The 19896-nt window shown below is 36.1% G+C and overlaps 1 protein-coding gene and 1 pseudogene across 1 annotated transcript in view; one reads left to right on the top strand and one right to left on the bottom strand.

The window, feature by feature from the left end:
* The window catches only part of LOC125280907 (ankyrin repeat domain-containing protein 26-like), a 414415-nt gene that overhangs the window by 379054 nt on the left and 15465 nt on the right, over positions 1-19896 (bottom strand). The window contains exons 6-10 of the mRNA XM_057304708.1: positions 19749-19855; positions 18118-18255; positions 16402-16472; positions 6437-6470; positions 2155-2221 (exon numbers count right to left, since the gene is read on the bottom strand). Coding sequence (XP_057160691.1) covers positions 2155-2221; positions 6437-6470; positions 16402-16472; positions 18118-18255; positions 19749-19855 — 417 coding nt within the window. The remainder of the gene's footprint in view (positions 1-2154; positions 2222-6436; positions 6471-16401; positions 16473-18117; positions 18256-19748; positions 19856-19896) is intronic.
* Positions 6617-14000, top strand: LOC125282108 (aminoacyl tRNA synthase complex-interacting multifunctional protein 1-like; annotated as a pseudogene).

Genomic DNA, 19896 nt, shown 5'->3' with positions numbered 1-19896 from the left:
TTAACATTTAGTTTTTAGTAGTATCTTATTCAGGTAAGTTGGAATTACACTTTAAGTTGGTTTTGTTTGTCAAAATGCTAAAGACAAATGATTGTTTAAATCAGTTCCTTCCAGAAAAGAGGAAAAAACTAATAATAAACCTTGTAGGGCAATGATTCATGAATGAAAACCACACTCAGACAACACAAAGCTATAACCAAATATATTGACAATGGAGACAGAAAGAGAAGGACTGAAAGAACAGACTCTAAAGACATGTTTCTGCAAGGAAAAACTGGGTAGGGATAAGTCATTAAAAGAAAAAAGAGTTGGGGGGAGTGAAGAAAAAGGAAAATAATAAGACATGACCGATCAATCAAGCACAAGCTTAAGACAAGGAAAAAAAGGAATAATGTAAGTACAAAAAGGTATATGGAAAAAATATGTATTTTCCGGAATATGTAAGTATGATTATGGATATACAACAAACAGAAGTCTCTAAAATTTTTTCAATTCCATATTATAAATATATATTGCATTAAATTATAAATATATATAAGACAGAGGCTCTTGTTCATAGTTTATCCCTAATAATACTGACTTTTCTCACTCTACAACTATTTCTTTATAATTACTGTAGTAAAGAATTTAATTTTTTCACTATAGGTTGTTCAATTTGAGGTCATCTATCACTATCTGAAAGCTATAAATTACTACCAGAGAGAGAAAAAATAGAAAAAGAAATGTTTCTAATACATCAACTTTGCACATGGAGAAAGAACTGGTAATGAGAATTCTAAGGAGAAATGGATTCCTTGAAAGGATATATCTAATGGGACATAGGTGGGGTTAAAGAAAATAGTTGGGCATTTTCATCTACAACTCTAAGCTCACAATTAGAGGATACTAAACAATACATTGTAACCTTCCTTCTTATTTATTTCTTTGTTTCCTCAACATAATTCATTTGTGCTTATAAAGCCTAAACATGAAAATAGAATCTAAATTTGAGCCATATTTTTTAAAATTTATGTATTTAATTATGACAAATTATACACATTACATTACTTATAACATTCCATTATACAGAATTCCATCTGTCTGCTCATTTATTCACATTCAAAAAATATTAAATTGCCTCTTCCAAGCAAGACTTTATTCTAGGTGTTCCAAGAGATGCACAATTATGTTTCCTAACATCCAGCAGCATATAATGATGCAGGGGCTTTCAAATGAATATTTAAATAAACATAAAATGAGTGAGATTTTCAGTTTTAGAATCTGATACAAAGGCTACAAGTAGATATTTTTAAAAACTATAATATAAAAGATTTCTGAAATTGGACATTTTACCATAAGGGTATGAAGAGCCTCTGCTTCTAGAGCTGATGATTATTTAAGGCAAAACATGTATCCTTCACTTAGATAAAGAGTTTTAACTATACTCTCCTTGGAATCATTTTGAAAGCACAGTGGAATGCCTTCGCAATATACATGTTGAGAAACAATTTAAATTTCTGAATTTCCACAATTTCTAATATAATTTTAATCTGAATGTAGAACAAAGGATAGAAACAGAGAAAAAAAATCTTCTGTCATAACACTACAGGCTGCCAAAATAAAAAATGTCCAAGAAAAAATATCTGCAATAAATAATTGGATCCACTAAAGATTTCATTTAGGCATTAGTATTATAAAATTCATATTTTCTAGAGAAAGAAAGAAAGAAAGAAAGAAAGAAAGAAAGAAAGAAAGAAAGAAAGAAAGAAAGAAGAAGGAAGAGAAAGAAAGAATAAGAGAAAGCAAGCAGCAAGCAAGCAAGAAAGATGCAAAGAGAAAGACAGTCATGATAAGATAATTTAAAATTCACAGTAAGAATCCTGAGCCTTGACCAAATGTCATATTTCCACCATTATGTGAAAGCTTTTCCCAATATAATTTTCCTGTCATTATATATTTTCCAGCTCATTTTCTTCAACCTCCACCTTCACTATTTGCCAGAGTAAAAAAAAAGATTTTTCAACTTGTCATATTTCCGTAAAATGGTTTGTTCTGACCAAATTTCCATTACAAACATAAAATGATGACAGGCAGGCCACTGGTAATTTTTAACAGTAAATAATAGACAAAACTAAATTCAGAGCAGGAAAATTAATTTCACAGAGAGTACTTTACCTTGATATTAACGTTGCCATCAACTGATGTAGGCCGTGCATTCTCGTCACCACGGTAAACAGAAAGCCTTTAGACAAAAATATACAACAAACCAAGTTCATTAAAAAGAAAAATTGAGTGAAAGGTCAGCTATCTATTTATTGAAAGAAGTTTCTTAATATAATTAAAATTTGGCCTCTGTTTTTATTACTTAGTTTTTATTTTAATTCCAGTAGCATTAACATGCAGTGCTATATTAGTTTCGTGTATACGATATAATGATTCGGCAATTCCATACATCACCCAGGGCTCCTCATGACAAGGGCATTCCTTACCCCCTATCTCCTATTTCAGCCATTCCCCCCACCCATCTCCCCTCTGGCAACCATCAATTTGTTCTCTATAGTTAAGAGGCTGTTTCTGGGTTTGTCTCTCTCTTTTTTTTCTTTGCTCATTTTTATTGTTCCTTAAATTCTACATGAGTGAAATCATATGGTTGATGTCTTTCTCTGACTTACTTCGCTTAGCATAATACTCTCTACTTCCATCCATTTCACTGTAAATGGCAAGATTTCATTCTTTTCTATTCCATTGTGTATATATACCACTTCCTCTTTATCCATTCATCTGTCAATGGACACTTGGGCTGACTATTGCAAATAATGCTGTAGTAAACATAGGGGTGCATGTATCCTTTTGAATTGGTGTTTCTGTATTTTTTGGATAAATACCCAGTAGTACAATCACTGGATTGTAGGGTAGTTCTATTTTTAGCTTTTTGAGGAAACGCCATACTTTTTCCCACAGTGGCTGTACCAGTTTGCATTCCCACCAACAGTCCAAGAGAGTTCCTTTTTCTCCATCTTCCGACCAACACTTGTATCTTGTGTTTTTGATTTTAGCCATTCTGATGGGTGTGCAGTGGTATCTTGTTGCAGTTTTGATTTGCATTTCCCTGACGATGAGTGATGTTAAGCATCTTCTTCTGTGCCTGTTGGCCATCTGTATGTTTTCTTTGGAAAAATGTCTGGTCCTGTCTTCTGATCATTTTTAAACAGGGTTGCGTTTGGGTGTTGAGTTCTATCAGTACTTCATATTTGTATACTAACCCTTTACCAGATATGTCATCTACAAATATCTTCTCCCATTCTGTAGTTTGCCTTTCGTTTTGTGTATTGATTCCGTCTGTGCAAAACCTTTTGATCTTGATGTCGTCCCAACAGTTTATTTTTGCTTTTACTGCTCTCGCCTTAGGACATAGAACTAGAAAAAAAATGTTGCTACAGCCAATATCAGAGAGATTATTGCCTGTGCGCTCTTCAAGTATGTTATGATTTCAGGTGTCACATTTAGGTCTTAAACCCATTTCTGAGTTTATTTTTCTGTCCAGTTTCATTCTTTTGCATGTAGCTGTTCACTTTTCCCAACACCATTTGTTGAAGAGACTGCTTTTTCCCTATTGGATATTCTTTCCTGCTTCGTCAAGGATTAATTGACCATATCTTATGGGTTTCATGCTGGATTTTCTGTTTTATTCCACTGATCTATATCTCTGTTTTTATGCCAGTACCATACTGTTTGGATTAGGATAGGTTTGTACTATCACTTGAAAACTGCAATTGTGATACCTCCAATTTGTTTTTCTTTTTCAATACTGCTTTGGCTATTCGAGGTCTTCGGTGGTTCCATACAAATTTTAGGACTGTTTGTTCTAGTTCTGTGAGAAATGTCGTTGGTATTTCAATAGGCATTGCATTAAATCTGCAGATTGCGCTGGGTACTGTAGACATTTTAACGATATATGTTCTTCCCATCCATGAGCATAGAATGCCTTTCCTATTCTTTGTGTCATCTTCAATTTCAGTAATCAATGTTTTATACTTGCTAGAGTACAGGTCTTTCAAAATTTGGCCTCTGGTTTTAAATGGTTTTCATTCTCTGTTTTTCCTCCACCTCTCCGAAGACGTGAAACACCTAGTAAAGACCCCGTCTTAGTTCCCATAAGTAAGAGCAACTAGCAAGGAATTCTCTGAAATGTTGGAAAGTTAATCGTACAAAAGTTAACCACAATGAATTATCACCTTACACCTGTCACAATGGTTAGAATCAAAAACACAAAAAACAAGTATTGGCCAGGATGTGGAGAAAAAGGAATCCTTGTGCACTGGTGTTGGGGATAGAAACTGGCGCAGCCACTGTGGAAAACAGTACGGAGGTTCTTTGAAAAATTAAAAATAGAAATATGATATGATTCAGTAATTCCACTACTGGTTATTTAATACTTCCCCAAAGACACGAACACACTAATTTGAAAAGATACATGCACCCCCACGTTTACTGCAGCATTATTTACAACAGCCAAGATATGGAAAAAACCCAAGTGTCCATCAACAGATGTACATCTCTCTCTCTCTCCCTCTCTCTCTCTCTCTCTCTCACACACACACACACACATACACAGCAAAAAAGCAAAAAAAAAGGAGGAGATCTTGCCATCTGCAACAATGTAGATGTACCTAGAGGATATTATGCTAAGTGAAATATGTCAGACAGAGATAGACAAATACTATATGATTTCACTTATATGTAGAATCTAGAAAGTAGAACAAATGAACAAACAAAAAACAGAAACAGACCCAGAAATACAGAGAATTCTGTGTGGCCAGAAGGGAAGGGGGTGGCAGACAGACAACATGGGAGAAGGGGAATGGGAGATTCAGGATTCCAGTTATAGTAAGTCACAGGGATACAAGTACAGCATAGGGTATACAGTCAATGGTACTGTAATAGCGTTACGCAGTAACAGATAGTAGCTACACTTGTGCTAAGCATGGTGTAACATACAGAGTTGTTGAATCACTATGCTGTACACCTGAAACTAACACAACGCCGTGTATCAACTATGCTTCAATTTAAAAAAATAAATAAATACACAAATTTATGTTATTAGTGTGAATACTCTTCCCAGAGAGATTAAAAGATTAAAAATTAGAAGGTCCAACTTCTTTCCTACACAGGTCCTGCCTTATATAAACTAGCAAGACCTTAAAAACCTTCATAGGCACTCAGATACCCAAGAAGAGAGACTGCTATAAAAAATAAAGTCCAGGTAATCGTGCCTCTATTTCCCTAGACACTGCCTAATAGTTTCTTTCTGTGAGCTCCTGAATTTAAGAAACCTGAATTTAAATCTCACACTTATCACTGATCATAGCCAAATAGGTCACTTTAATCTCTTTTGAGTTTCAAATTCTCCATTTAAACAAGCACTTGGTGAGGATGTTAAACATAGGTTGCAGTACCCGAGGGTATTTTGATTCATTCGGCTCTAAGATTCCTTAAAATCCTGAAATTACGTGCTCTTGATGTTGTCTATTGAAAAACAGAGAATACGTAGCTGGCAGAAATAGAAAAAATTAATGCAATAAAAGAAGCACCAAGAAAAGCAGAGAAGAAAGTAAAAAAAAAAAAATCAAGAAAAGATTATAGAAAAGTCATGGAGAAAAGGAAAAAAGTCTACAAGAAAACGACAAAGCTTCAAAGAACTAGTGAAGGATATTAGCCTAAAGGGAAAACTAGACTGGGAAGTCAGTAAATAGAGAACCATTTAGAAAGATCCTCTAAATAGATGATAAATTTAATTAACGTAACATGGTCTACACCTAGATTACATATCCTTCACTTCTGGAAAAATCATTCATCTCAAGGACAGCAGACATCACTAAAGCTAAGAACTTGCCTGATTAGGTCTTGCTTATGTAAAAGCTATGTACTGTGGCTATAGGTTACTGAGATCCACCCTAAAATCTTTGATATGTAAAAATAAGAGACTAGTTACCACTGCACTAATTGCCTCTAGTTATCACTAGTTGTCAAATATACTAGGACAAACGCTTGGACTAACCTGGTTTCTTAAGAAAACTCTACATCTAAGTTAACACATGACTACATTTGACTTTCTGAGTTGATCTGACTAGGATCCGTATCTTAATCCCAGTGCTGCTGAGGAACAGAAGAATGGGTGTGGGAGTCACACAGGTTGACAGTCACATCATGGCTCTGCTACTCATTAACTATGGAATCATAGGTCAATTAATCAACCTCCCTGAACCGCAGCTGACTAATTAATAAAAAATAGGCTATAATAGCACAGCTACTTTGTGAAGCTATTGTAATGACTACGAAAGTAATAAACGTCCAGCACATAATATAGTCTCTAGCCCAGAGTAGAACTCTCCACAAAGGCTTTTCTCTGCATTCCCTCAGTCAACACATAATTTTTAAAAATCCATAAAAATCCTACCTGCTTGATGTGTCTTCAGAACTCTCATCCACCGCTAAAAAAAAAAGGAAAATACATTTTAAATCTACAATAGAAAAATACAAATTAAAAGTATAAGACTGATGATTTATTAAAAAGTATTCCTTTGGAACTGCTCCGGACTGACGCTGCTGGGGTGAGGCTCCCTAGGTTCCTCTGACCACTGATTCATGATTTTCTGTCCTTTCTTGGCAAAAATGGCAACTAATGGTGCTGTTCTAAAGAGACTGGAACAGAAGGGTGCAGAAGCAGATCAAATTATTGAATATTTAAAGCAGCAAGTTGCTCTTAAGGAGAAAGCAATTTTGCAGGCAACTTTGAGAGAAGAGAAGAAACTTCGAGTTGAAAATGCTAAATTAAAGTAATTAAAGAATTGAAACAAGAGCTAATTCAGCCAGAAATTCAAAATGGAGTGAAACAAATACCATTTCCATCTGGTACTCTGCTGCATGCTAATTCCATGGTTTTTGAAAATGTGATATAGTCTAGACCAATAACAACTGTTACTTCTGGGGCGAAAGAACAGATAGGAGGAAGAGCAGAAGAAAAGAAGATGAAAGAGAAAATTGAAGTGAAAGGAGAGAAAAAGAAGAAAAAAACAGCAATCGGTAGCAGGAAGTGCTGATTCTAAGCCAGTAGATGTTTCTCGTCTGGATCTTCGAGTTGGTTGTATCATCACTGCCAGAAAACACCCTGATGCAGATTCTTTATATATGGAAGAAGTAGATGTTGGAGAAACAGCCCCAAGAACAGCTGTCAGTGGCCTGGTGAATCATGTTCCTCTTGAACAGATGCAAAATCGGATGGTGATTTTACTTTGTAACCGGAAACCTGTAAAGATGAGGGGAGTAGTATCTCAAGCAATGGTGATGTGCGCTAGTTCACCTGAGAAGGTTGAAATCTTGGCACCCCCTAATGGGTCTGTTCCTGGAGAGCCTGACAAGGAGCTGAATCCTAAGAATATTTGGGAGCAGATGCAGCCTGATCTCTTTACTAATGATGAGTGTGTGGCTATATACAAAGGAGCTCCCTTTGAGGTGAAAGGGAAGGGAGTGTGTAGGGTTCAGACTATGACCAACAGTGGAATAAAATAAAATAAAATGCTTCATTTACTGAACTACATCGGAGAAGACTTTAATAACAATAAAAAGAAATATATTTGTCACTTGTACCTAAAATATAACTGGCTTTTTTGTGTGTTATTTCTCTTATAGACTTGACTGGTCTTTTAATCAGGTATATATTGTTTTTAATTGGTTATAGAGACACTACATTTTTACCTATGGTTTTTGCTCCTTTATAATGTAGGAAGGAAATCACCTGTGTTTTGTGATGATTTATTTTTTAGCAGGGATGTTGGTTAACAGATTGTTTTTCTTGATACAATTAGATAACTTGAACTAGAGGAACATTTGGTTTCCTATTTGTAGGCACACAGTACATGAAATTTTAAGCCCTTGGATTTTTAGTATATTGTGTATCTGTATTATAACTGTCGTCTCCTTTTTAGAAATGACTAGTTAGAATTTTTGTCAAGCTTATTAGCTGGTCATATTGTAATAATATTGAAAATGACCAACTGTTGATTCTAGAAAGCCAAACATCATAAACGCTAGGAGACGTGGCGCTTGAACATTATTGCTATTGCTTACCAGAGTAATCAGACCTGTATATTTAAGGTGACAATTTTAAGAGAATGAAATTTACAACTGTGCACTGAAATTTTTCTTTCCAAATTGCAAATTAATTAGTAATAAATTTAGAATAACTATAAAGAATAAATATATTGCAAAGTGTTGCCAATGCAGTTTCCAATAAATTGATGTAAAAGAAAAAAAAAAGTATTCCTTTGGGAACACACCTGGAAACCACACTGGAGGGAACATTAACTATACTATTGGTAGGCAGTTAATGCATTAAGAAATCTTACTTTCTCCTCTACGTTTACCAAATGCAAGAAAAGAATGGTATTTATCAAAATATGGTACCTGCAAGTGAATGTTTATAATGACCATAATTGGAACCAAACCCTATGAGACTGACAGAAAATGCTATCATCAGCAGAATCATTATCAGAGACTGACAAAGTCAAACTTAAATAGCATGATTCTTCTGGACTTCCACGACCAGGAGCAGTTAAAAGAGACTGTACTTATTTTGCTGTAACACAGCAGAACTTCTCCAGCACTTCAGCAGAGACTGTTAAGTTTACCATGAAACACCTTGCCATAAAGTTTGGTCTGTAGCCACGGTACTTTGCAGCATTGCAAAACACAGCAAACAGACTCTCTTGTGCCTTATTTCCAATTGCAAGGTGAGTTTGAAAGAGTTAGTGATTTGAGTGTCTGGTTTAATAAAGTATAACCTCTTGAGACTACCTACTTTCATTGCTAGAGAGTCTATCTGGACTCACCTCTTAGACGAGGATGGTACCAATGGTTAGTGCTAGGTAGTAGTACATAATGTCATTGTTCTCAACCCTCCCCATTATGTGACAAATGTCTACAGAAATCACACTTTCTCAGTCCGTAAGGCACATGTCATCAGATCCTACACTGATGAAAAAAAACAGAAAAAAACAAAGGACAAAGGCAATCTTGAATCACTACATTCAATTACCTTGGAATTTTAATGTTTTAAACATCCAAGAAGATACCTACTGTATGATTGCAACTCTTTCACATTCTGGAAAAAGTAAAACTTTTTAAGTTAGGAATTAAGGGTTGCGGCAAAAGGAGGGATGAATAGGCACAGCCCAGAGGACTTTTGAGGCAGTGGAACTCTTCTATGTGACACCACATGGGTGCATTGGGTGTACAACACCGGACTGAGCCCTAATGTAAACTATGGACTTTGGGGGACAAGGATGACTTAATGTAAATGTAACAATGTACCACCGTGGTACACGATGTTGACAAAAGGGCAGGCTAGACACGTATGGGAACGTGGGGTAAATGGAAACTCTCTGTACTTCTGCTATGTTTTGCTATGAAGTTGAAAATGCTCTAAAAAAGGTGGCCTATTTATTGTAGGGGGAAAAAAGTATCCATTGAGCCTGCTATTACATGTATTAAAGCAAGATACAGCCACCTTGAGAATCAAGATAAAGACCAAAGTTACAGAATATGGGTATTACCCACCAAACTGAACTATATGAAAATACATAAAGCAAAGAATTTGAATTGCATACTTAGGCAAGAAAATAACTGACAAATAAAAATGAATATTTTATAATTATAAACAGCGATTCACCACAATAGGAAACAAAACTGTATTATCTATATACTTAAAAGTTTCTATTCTCACTTTAAATCAGAAATCATTGTTCAATCTGAGAATCCTAATGAAAGTTTAATCAGATAAAAAAAAAGATTATAATTACCTAATATTACCCTAGTAACTTATGTACAAATAACCTGTTAAATATTCACCAAAAGTCAAAAAAGTAACCATCACTTCAATTTAATATGGATGATGCTCCTGAAATCAGTACCATGTTATATCACCATATTACTTGCTATTAAAAGAAAATCTGAATACAAAGTAAGTCAGGGCTATAATTCCTGTGCAGAAAAGATTCCATACAGCAGGCCAAAGACTGCCACCGTTAGATCCCACCTGAATGGTTGGCCCTTGGTTGGTATCTGGGAGCCTGGATGTGTGCAGTGTTCCCACCATTCCATAACTGCTAAGAGTGGCTCTGCCTAAGTCTTGGTACCAACCAGGTGATTTATCCTGTATACTTCATTTCCTTCTGTGAACCTGGAATTTTGGTATATGCTAGGGGAAAGATGCCTACCTGACTGTCATTTAAAGAAAACTTCATTTAGTCTCTCTAAGATTCCTCTATTGGCAGACAACGTTTCACATGTGTCATCATAATGTGATGCTGGAGGAATGAAGCACATCCATACGCATAGAAACCTGCACTTGGCTTCCTCTAGACATCACTCCATGCCCCTTTGCTCTGTGCTGATTTTGTTTTGTATCCTTTCACCGTAATAAACCACAGGCATGAGTACAACTATGCTGAGACCTGTGAGGTCTTCTAGTGAATAACCACATCTGGGTGTCGTTTTGGGAGCCTCTAATACAACTGCATAATGTGAAATCTTTATGATTTGGGTTGATGTTTTATACATGATTACAGTCAGAAGGTCATTTCACAGAACACCTTTCCTTCAATCTGTTTTTCTTACTATTTGCCTTGGAGATTTCTATATTTCTATATCCATTTGAATAAAGGATGAAATAATGCTGTCAGAAAATAATGTGAAAAAAGCAACAATCCTATTTTAATCAGGAAAAACGAGAATCCTGATGATTATCAAAATATCCTACAGTATAAAAGTTCCTGTAAAAAAATGAAAAGATCACATAAATGTTCTCCAACTAAATAGGGCTTAATTCATTTTATGGTAGTTTGAATCAATAAGGTAACTGGGATAATTATAGAAAAATATATAACTACTGATTACACACTACTGATTATAGTTTTTTTGTTTCCAGTCTTTTTCTTAATTTCTTACACAATTAAAAACATAATTCCCCTATTAGAGGCAGTTGTTAACAAACTAGTCAAAAAGTCAAAAATTCTCCATCCAAAATATAGGATGTTATCCACTCCACTCTGAAAAGAGTGGGTCTGATCATTAAAGACCAATAGGACTCATTTGGGGGAAAACAAAGTGAATTATCTTATATACATAGATGGCTAAAAACGTGGTAATCTAATTGGCCACATATTGTCGTTAAGCCACAGTTTACCAATTTCTGAAAAAAACAGAAAAGCATGTCACATTAAAAGCGTATCAGATAAAAATTTCTATGTGACAATCCAGAAAATGTTTTCAATCTTGGCAGACCATCATCACTAGCTCTGTCACTGTGGTACATGTACAAAGAAGTTGAGTGTAAGAAACTAAGAAAATATGAGATACACTTTAGATTAGGTAGCCCATTACCTTAGAAGGAAATACACACATATGTCAAACATACATATGGTAGAAATGTGTTCTAATAGTGATAGACTTCAACACAATTTTCCCTAGCGCTTTCTTTAGAGATGAAATTCAGAAAGGAGCCATAAAAGTGGAGATATTAGAAGAAGGCAAATGAAAAGAGGATCAAGAGAGACATCACTAACAAAAATAGTCAGGTATTGACTTTTTTTACTGACACAGAATTTCTAAACTAGTGAGAACTAATATATTCGGCATATCACCTTGTATTTTCTCCTTGGTATTATACCAGTATTCTGCAATAAAATATTTAAAAGAGGTCAGTTTCTCCAAACTGCTGGTCTGTAAACTATTTCTGACCAAAATTTAAAACTGTCAAAATACAGATGCATCAAGATTCCATATCAGAGATAGGGCCTGACAGTGGCTTCCTGCCTATTGCTCCCAGATTCTTGTTTTAGTATTCATCCCAAGAGCATATCAAGGACTTGAGGAAAAACTCAAGTATCTCCACAAGAAACAGGTAAGAAAGACAACACTTTTCGTCACCCTTGACTCTTTGGTTTTGACAATTATAGGAAAATGTTGGCAAGTCTACTCACCAGTCTAGACCATTTTCCCTTGACTCTGTCTGGGTAGATACTAACAAAAAAGTCAGGTAGGACCTTACTTGATGTGTTATTTTTCCATATTTGGACACAGAAAGTACCAATCATGTAAACAATAGACCTTACAACTCAAAAATTGTTGTTTTGAAAAGGCTACCACCAAAGATCTTTTAAAAGTTAAATCCAACTTTTTTTTCAGTAATTTTATTTGATACAATTAATAGTCCTCCTTGAAATTCTTTTTTTTAATTTTTTCAACATCACTTCCCCTAATTCCTCTCCTAGGTGTCCCCAGCCACTCCGCAGTCTTCGCTACCAACTCCTACTCCTTCGTCCACCCCTGATAATATTAGTATTCCCAGGGTTTGTTCACTGGCCTTCTCCTCATTCTGTATGTTCTCCATCATGGACAAGCTCAATCTTGGCCCAAGCTATGACTTTGCCTAATAATTCTAATCAGATTATTTCAAATCCGCACCTCCAACCTTGAAGCTCTATCTCCAGCTAGAAACTCCTAGTATTCCATTATCCAATTCCTGAAAATATGCTCCATGGATATTCCATCAAATTGAACATATAGACAAAAACCTGGTCTTCCCTATTCCCACTGCTCTCCTCTCTTCATCCAATAAAGTCCTACTCATTCTTCATGTCCAATTTAAATGCTAGTGTACAATGTGGAAACATATGAATCTTCTTAGATTTCCTCTCTCCCCTAACTTTCCACATTCAAGAATCATGAAATTGTATTAACTATACCTCTTTTCTGTCTCTGCTTTATATTTCCCCTGCCAGAGGCAAAAAAAAAAGGCCACCAACTATTATTGTTATTTCTTAAATGAACAAAAATTTTTTAAGCAAAACGAATTTAGAAAGCGGGCACCTGGGTGGCTCAATCAGTTAAGTGTCTGCCTTCACCCCAGGTCATGGTCTCAGGGTCCTGGGATCGAGCCCTGCATCGGGTTCCCTGCTCAGCAGGTAATCTACTTCTCCCTCTCCCTCTCCCCGTCTGCACCACTTGTGCTCTCTTCTCTCTCTCAAATAAATAAATGAAATCTTTAAAAATATGTTTAATAAAAAAATTGAGAAAGACATAAAGCCTAGAAAAAGAACTACATTTTAAATTGAATAAATTGAGCTTCCTGACTTCTTCAGTATAGTAGGGTGAAAATTTCATAATGGATTGATACTAGGCTAAGGAAATATAAGCTTCCTTTGTCTTCTAATCCTTTTACATGGTTCCTTTCAATCTATCCTCCACATGAGGGTCCAGCAAACTACCACCACAGGCCAAGTCTGACCGGCCATCTCGTGCTGTAAATAAAGTTTTATTGGAGCACAGTCACATCTACTCACCTACATATTGCTATGGATGCTTTCATACTACAATGGTAAATGTAGTTGAGAAACCACACGGCCTAAAATATTCACTCTCCGGCCCTTTATAGAAAAAGCCTGCTGATCCCTATTTTATGCCCTAATTCAAATCCAATCTTATTAGCCTTCTGCTTCAAATTCTCCAATGAATCCCTGCATCAAATACCACTGGCTCCCTCCCCAATAGCCATTCCATATTCTTCATTCTTGCTGGAGAACCACAACTTTATCTGGATATTTATTGTCCCCATACACAAAGAACGTGGCCTCACCCCTGCTTCAAAAGGAGAAATGATTAGTCTAAGCTACTCACAATACCTGATTTACCAGTGACTGGTTTAGGAACAAGCATGTGATATAATCTAGCCTATAACATGTTAGAGGAAATTTACTGCAAGCCTCTGAGTTCTCTTCCTGTTTAAAAGAAACATATAAAGGAAAACAGTCCTTCCAGTCCATGGATATTCTCATGTGAGAATATGCCTGGAGCTGTAGCTAATTAGCCAATCAGAAAAGGAGACACAAAATACTGCCAACCTCAAAGCTGAAAAAGACACAACTGGGATCCTGATGACATCACTACATCATCAAAACAACTCTGGTTCCTATTTTTTTTAGTCACTGTTTTGTTTCAGTTTTTTTAGATTTATTTATTTATTTGAGTAGAGAGAGAGAGAGAGAGAGTGTGCAAGAGAGAGTGCACGAATGGGGGAAGGGCAGAAGAAGAGAATCTTCAAGCAGTCTCCATGCTGGGCACGGAGCCCAACGGGATGTGGGGCTTGATCTCATGACCCTGAGATTGTGACCTGAGCTAAAACCAAGAGTCGACGTTTAACTGACTAAGCCACCCAGGTGCCCCATTTTAGTCACTATTACAAGTCACCTACTATTTGCAGCTAAGAGCATTCTACCTAATTTCCCAAGGTCTACAGGGTAAGATCTACTCCTTTCCATAGTACCAAAAAACTTTCATAAGCTTGCCTTAGCTAAGTATTCACCTCATTCCAACCATTCCCATAGCACACTTTTAATACCAACAAAACTGAACTGCTCATAAATCTTCCAAAGTTCACTCGTACATCTTAGCCTTTGCACTGCTGTTCCCTCGGCAAAACATGTAATCTTGACGGATGTTCCTCCTGCCAAACATCGTCTTTCTGCCTCTTTACCTGGCAAACTTACTACTCAGTCTGCATACTTACCTTAAATTCGACCCACTCTCCTAAAACTCTAATTCCTCATGTGGACTTACAGTATCTGGAACATATTAAATAGCACTAAAAAAATAACAATGATAATTATAAGCACTAGGGGACTCTGGCACATAGTAAGCGCTGAATAAAGTAAATAATAAAAATTACAATGGTAATAACAAACTCCTGGAGGGCGGGGAGTGTGTTTTTTGAATGTTTGTATTCTACAACATCGGAATAACACTTAGGAACTAAAAGACACTTGATAGCTATTTGTTAAGTGAACAAATGAAAATGAGTAAATTGCAAAACCAAACCAACCTACAGAATTTCTTTAACAAAAGGCTACTAAGTTAAAGATTTCTTCATACGTTTCAGATTGTACAATGCACTAGGTGACACACCCAGGGAGCAATGGTAGCATTTTAGTTATTGCGAACCATTTTTGTGCTTTTATTATAATCCGTTGAGCCTCAGTTGCCCCATTTGAATATTTATTATGCTAATATTTTGACTAATGGCAACAGAGTATCTTGTTCTAACAAAATTACGGTATCGTGACAATTATGCAACAAACAGCAGAAAACATTGTTCTAATGAAGTCAACATCTCATTCTGTTTCACTCATGAGAAATGAAGTTGTTAATGGTGAGATATTGTTGACACAACAATACGTAAAACAACCTATGCTTCTCGACAAGGCATTTCTTTTCTGACTTCTGTACCATAGACAGTTACCTTAAAAACACACACACCCACACAAAAACAGTCTCATTGGTATTGCTACACACTAGCTAAGTTTTGCAGTTCTTATTGTTTGCCATTTGTCTACAGTACCAGGATGGTACTGTGGAGTTCCCAGTTTGAAGGATAGCTCCTTTTTTAATGAGACAAATCACTAGGTCATAATATTTACTCAATGCATTCTACTTGTAAAAATTGAAAGATCCATTTTCATAACAAGTACAATTTGTTATAATATGCTTATAGAGGAAAGATAAAACATACTAACTTAAAAATCTCTTTTTCTTATTTACACAAAGATATCATATGGGATTTTAGGGGTCATAACTAAAATAATGAATTTCTTTTCAGACAATACTGCCTCATATTTTAAATTACCTACAATTGACTTTTGTTGTTGTTGTTCACATTGAGGTACTTTATGTTTTTTTATTCTGTCCAGTTAGCCAGCTTACAGTACATCATAAGTTTTTGATGCAGTGTTCAGCGATTCATTATTTGTGTGTAACACCCAGTGCTCATCACTACACAAGCCCTCCTTAATACTCATTACCCAGTTACCCCATCCGCCCACCCCCCTTCCTTCTTTAGCCCTCAGTTTGATTTCCAGAGTCCAGTCTCTCTCATGGTTTGTCTCTCACTCTAATTTCTTTCCATCGTTCATGACAGTAATACCTACAATTAACTTCTTAAATAATTCTGAATACTAGAATATTAAGAATGAAAAAAAAAAATAGAGGAGTCTGGGTGGCTCAGTTGGTTAAGCATCCCCCGACCCTAGGATCAAGCCCCACATCAGGCTCCCTGCTCAGCGGATTACCTGCTTCTCCCCCTCCCTCTGCCTGCCACTGCCCCTGCTTGTGTTCTCTGTCAAGTAAATAAATAAAATCGTTAAATAAATAAATAAATAAATAAATAAATAAATAAATAAAATACATATGCAATTTACACATTGGGTTGGTTTGTTTCCTTGTTTTCCATTGCTCTTTCATTATCAAAACTTCCTTACTCTGATTTCATCTATGTTAGGACCACCAAAAGTAATTCACTCTGAAAAGTCTTACCTGGGTTCCTATTTTGTGAACAATTTTTAGCTCTTATTGCTTCTCTATGTTCGGCAATTAGCTGGCGAATGCTACGTATAAAAAAAGGGTGATAAGTAATGTTACTATTTTAATACTGATATGAGAACCATTTACCACATATATCATATTCATGAGTATTTCAAATAATATCAGAGCTAATATCAAAGCTTAAATTACCCCATATACTTCAAATTTGTAAGTTCTATAAACTTTTATCAACCATGTAATTAAAGGAGAAAAACAAGTAAGGTGAACCGGTCATGAGTTGAGGGCATTATGGCTTAGTAAATTAGAGTCAGCTTGCCATAATGGAATGTCTTGAATTCAGAAGTCCTAACTCTATAACCAACAGTTATTTGTTCTAGGATAAGCCACTTCTCTTTGGCTCAAAGTCTTCCTCTGTAAAACAGGCATCTTGCTCCCTTACTTACAAAGTTGTTAAGAGGATTTAATGAAATATTATACCCAAAACATGGCCTCTCGGGAAAGGTGATGCCTGCTCCTACGGGAAGGGCAACATGAGAACTTTCATCACCTAGTAAAAAAAGGCACTCCACAGGGTATAAAGCAGGCTTGGGATATAGGGCTAGTAACAAAGGAAAAAGGAAAGTCCAGTCTCTTCCTGCAGCATTATTTGAACGTCTTTCACAGCTCAGAATGGCCCCGACTATCATCTGCTAGCGGAAAAGACAAGCAAAATCCTCAAAGGGTAATTCATCATGAAGGTCTGGGCTAACATATGGGCTTCATGTTAAGGTTTTGGGGTGTGAAGGGAAGGGTGTGTGTGGCTAAAGCCAGGAGGCTCAGCTGCCAGAACAGGTTGCTGGTGCTTCGGAACAGCAGCTGAGCATATAAGCACACGTAGTAAACTAAAAAAAGTCGGAACTTTGAAGTCTAACTGTGGATCACCATGAACACTGAGGAATGTGGATCATGCCCTTGCTGGGAGCAAAGGTCAATCCTGGCCCGACTGCAGAATCAGTTTCAATAGCAATGCTGCAGCGATAGACTCAGAGGAAACAAGGGAAGGATAATAATGTCCTTTTTTCCCTCCAAACGACCTGTGAAAGAGGATGGTCTCTTTGGTCTTAGGGAACTCCTTAGGTTCTCGGAAAATTCAAGGGGGGAGTATAGGAGATAGCACTCAAGGGAAAGTATAGGGTTTTCTACTACACTGAACATCTCAAGACCCACGTAACTAGTTAGAAAAAACAAAGATGTTGGGGTGTCTGGGTGGCTCAGTCAGTTAAGCGTCTGCCTTCAGCTCAGGTCACGGATCGAGCCCCACGTCAGGCTCCTGGCTCAGCAGGGAATCTGCTTCTCCGTCTGTCCCAACCCCGCCCATGCTCGCTCTCAAATAAATAAATAAAATCTACAAAAAGAAAGAAAAGAGAAAAAACAGAGATGTAATATTATTTGTACCCCATGCATAACGGTTATACTTGCAATGAAACAGGAACATTTAGGATCCCTAAGGATAAAGGTCTCAATAGTGCTGAGATAAAGAATTGTGTACCCATTGCTACTTGTAACTAGTCTAGCCTGTTTCTTGGTTTCTGGCAAATGACGTGGGCCAACTCTGTGCCATCCCAAAAGTGCCTGAATCAAACTATGAACTCTCATGTTATGTAAGAACTAACAGTTAAATTATTTGAAACTTCAGTTTAGTAATAACATTTTAATGTAAACACTTACACATTAAAACCATTAATAGTAGCATATTCTTCTGCAGTCCATCCCCATTCAGCTTCCAAAGAGATATTAATACCTTTCTGAAGAAGAAGCTTGACTATATCTGTACATTCATAAGTTACAGCAAGCATGAGGGCTGTTCTAAAATGACAGAGAGATAACTTCACCCTTAGGAACTTAAGAGTTATTTAAACTGCTAATTTGATATATTTTATCAGGTTAATATCTTGCCTGCCAGTACAGAATTAACCATTAACATTTTCAAGTGTTCACCTTTGTAAATTACCTCCATGGCTAAAATGAAAGGACAAAAAAGGAGCCTCTTTTCCCACTCGGGTAGGGTAGAAGTTGCTATTTTAAAGTCCTTGGATGAACAAAAAACTATGCTGAGGTCACTTGTCTGAATAGGTGAAGATTTTAAAAAAGAATTCCCCATTTCTTTCTCAATCTGATACAGTGAACTTCTAAGTCATCTAGAGGCCAGGTCCGTATAAAAGCTATTTGCGCGGGCGCCTGTGTGACTCAGTCATTGAAGTGTCTGCCTTCAGCTCAGGCATGATCTCAGGGTTTTGGGACACAGCCCCAAGTCTGGCTCCCTGCTCTAGCCCCTCCCCTGCTCATGCTCTCTCTCTCTCAAATAAATAAAATCTTTAAAAATAAAAAAATTAAAAAGCTATCTGCAGTCTTAAAATAACAGTGTTCATAGTAATGGTAACAAAATAGTCATGCTTGCAGTTATGGATGCTAGGATAAGCCTGTGGTAGGCACTAAATTAAATGCTATCTATATAAAATATTATTTACACACAACCACCCTTGAAGGATATATGATTATCCTCCTTTTCATATCAGGAAATGTATCTGGTGATGATGAGTAATGTGTCCAAAGTCACACACCCAGCAAGTAGGAAAGCTAGGAATTACACCTACTCCTGTGTCAGTCTAAAGCCCATCTCTTTTCTCTTTATCACCCACCTATGATTTGTCCTCATTAAAGGAAAAGTCTATTCAATTAACGTTATCGTTCGTCCTTCTACCCTTCCCAATGAAAAAAACAACAAAAATATATATACTGAACATGAAAAAGGATGATGAGCCCATAGTATCTGGTAATAGTAATTAATAATCACTCAGGGATCATCTAATATCAATATTCTTTTAAAAAAAGCATTTTAAAACAAAGAGTCATTCAACAGACAAAACAACTCCTATTTATGTTTAATATACATCTTTTAAGGAAAATATATATGAAGTAGAAGTTTCAAAAAATACTATAAAAGGGTTAAAAAGTTCAAAATTGTGTCATAAGTAAAAGAAAAGTTAGGCGTCCACACTTTATAAAGCTAGTAAAACTAATATGAAACCCTTTTAGCTAATATAAAATCATACCAAAAAAAAAGGCTGCAAATGACATCAGTTAATAATATGAAGGAATATAAATTCTGCCATATACTGTTCTTCATGTTGCCCCAACAGAATAATTGCTTTATGCCTAACTAATGTCATGTTGACATTTTCACTATATAATTATAAATTAATCCTCTTCTTATTAAGTTAATCTTTCTGACTTGAGTAATTGTTACCACTCTAGAACAATATACAGTTTAAAAAAAAAAAAACCCAAAACTACTGTACCTGTTATATATATCAATTGCATGTATATTTGCTCCTCTTTCCATTAAAAACTCTACTACTTGCTGTTTGTTTCCAGCTACAGCAACTAAAAATGGTGTGAGGTCTTCCTGTAAACGTGCAAAAGCAATTTATACTTTACAAAAGTACA

The sequence above is a fragment of the Ursus arctos genome, unplaced genomic scaffold (genome assembly GCF_023065955.2).
Source record: "Ursus arctos isolate Adak ecotype North America unplaced genomic scaffold, UrsArc2.0 scaffold_30, whole genome shotgun sequence".
NCBI classification, from domain to species: domain Eukaryota; kingdom Metazoa; phylum Chordata; class Mammalia; order Carnivora; family Ursidae; genus Ursus; species Ursus arctos.
Note: the sequence above shows the minus strand (reverse complement) of the source record. Positions and strands in the feature narration are given on the sequence as shown.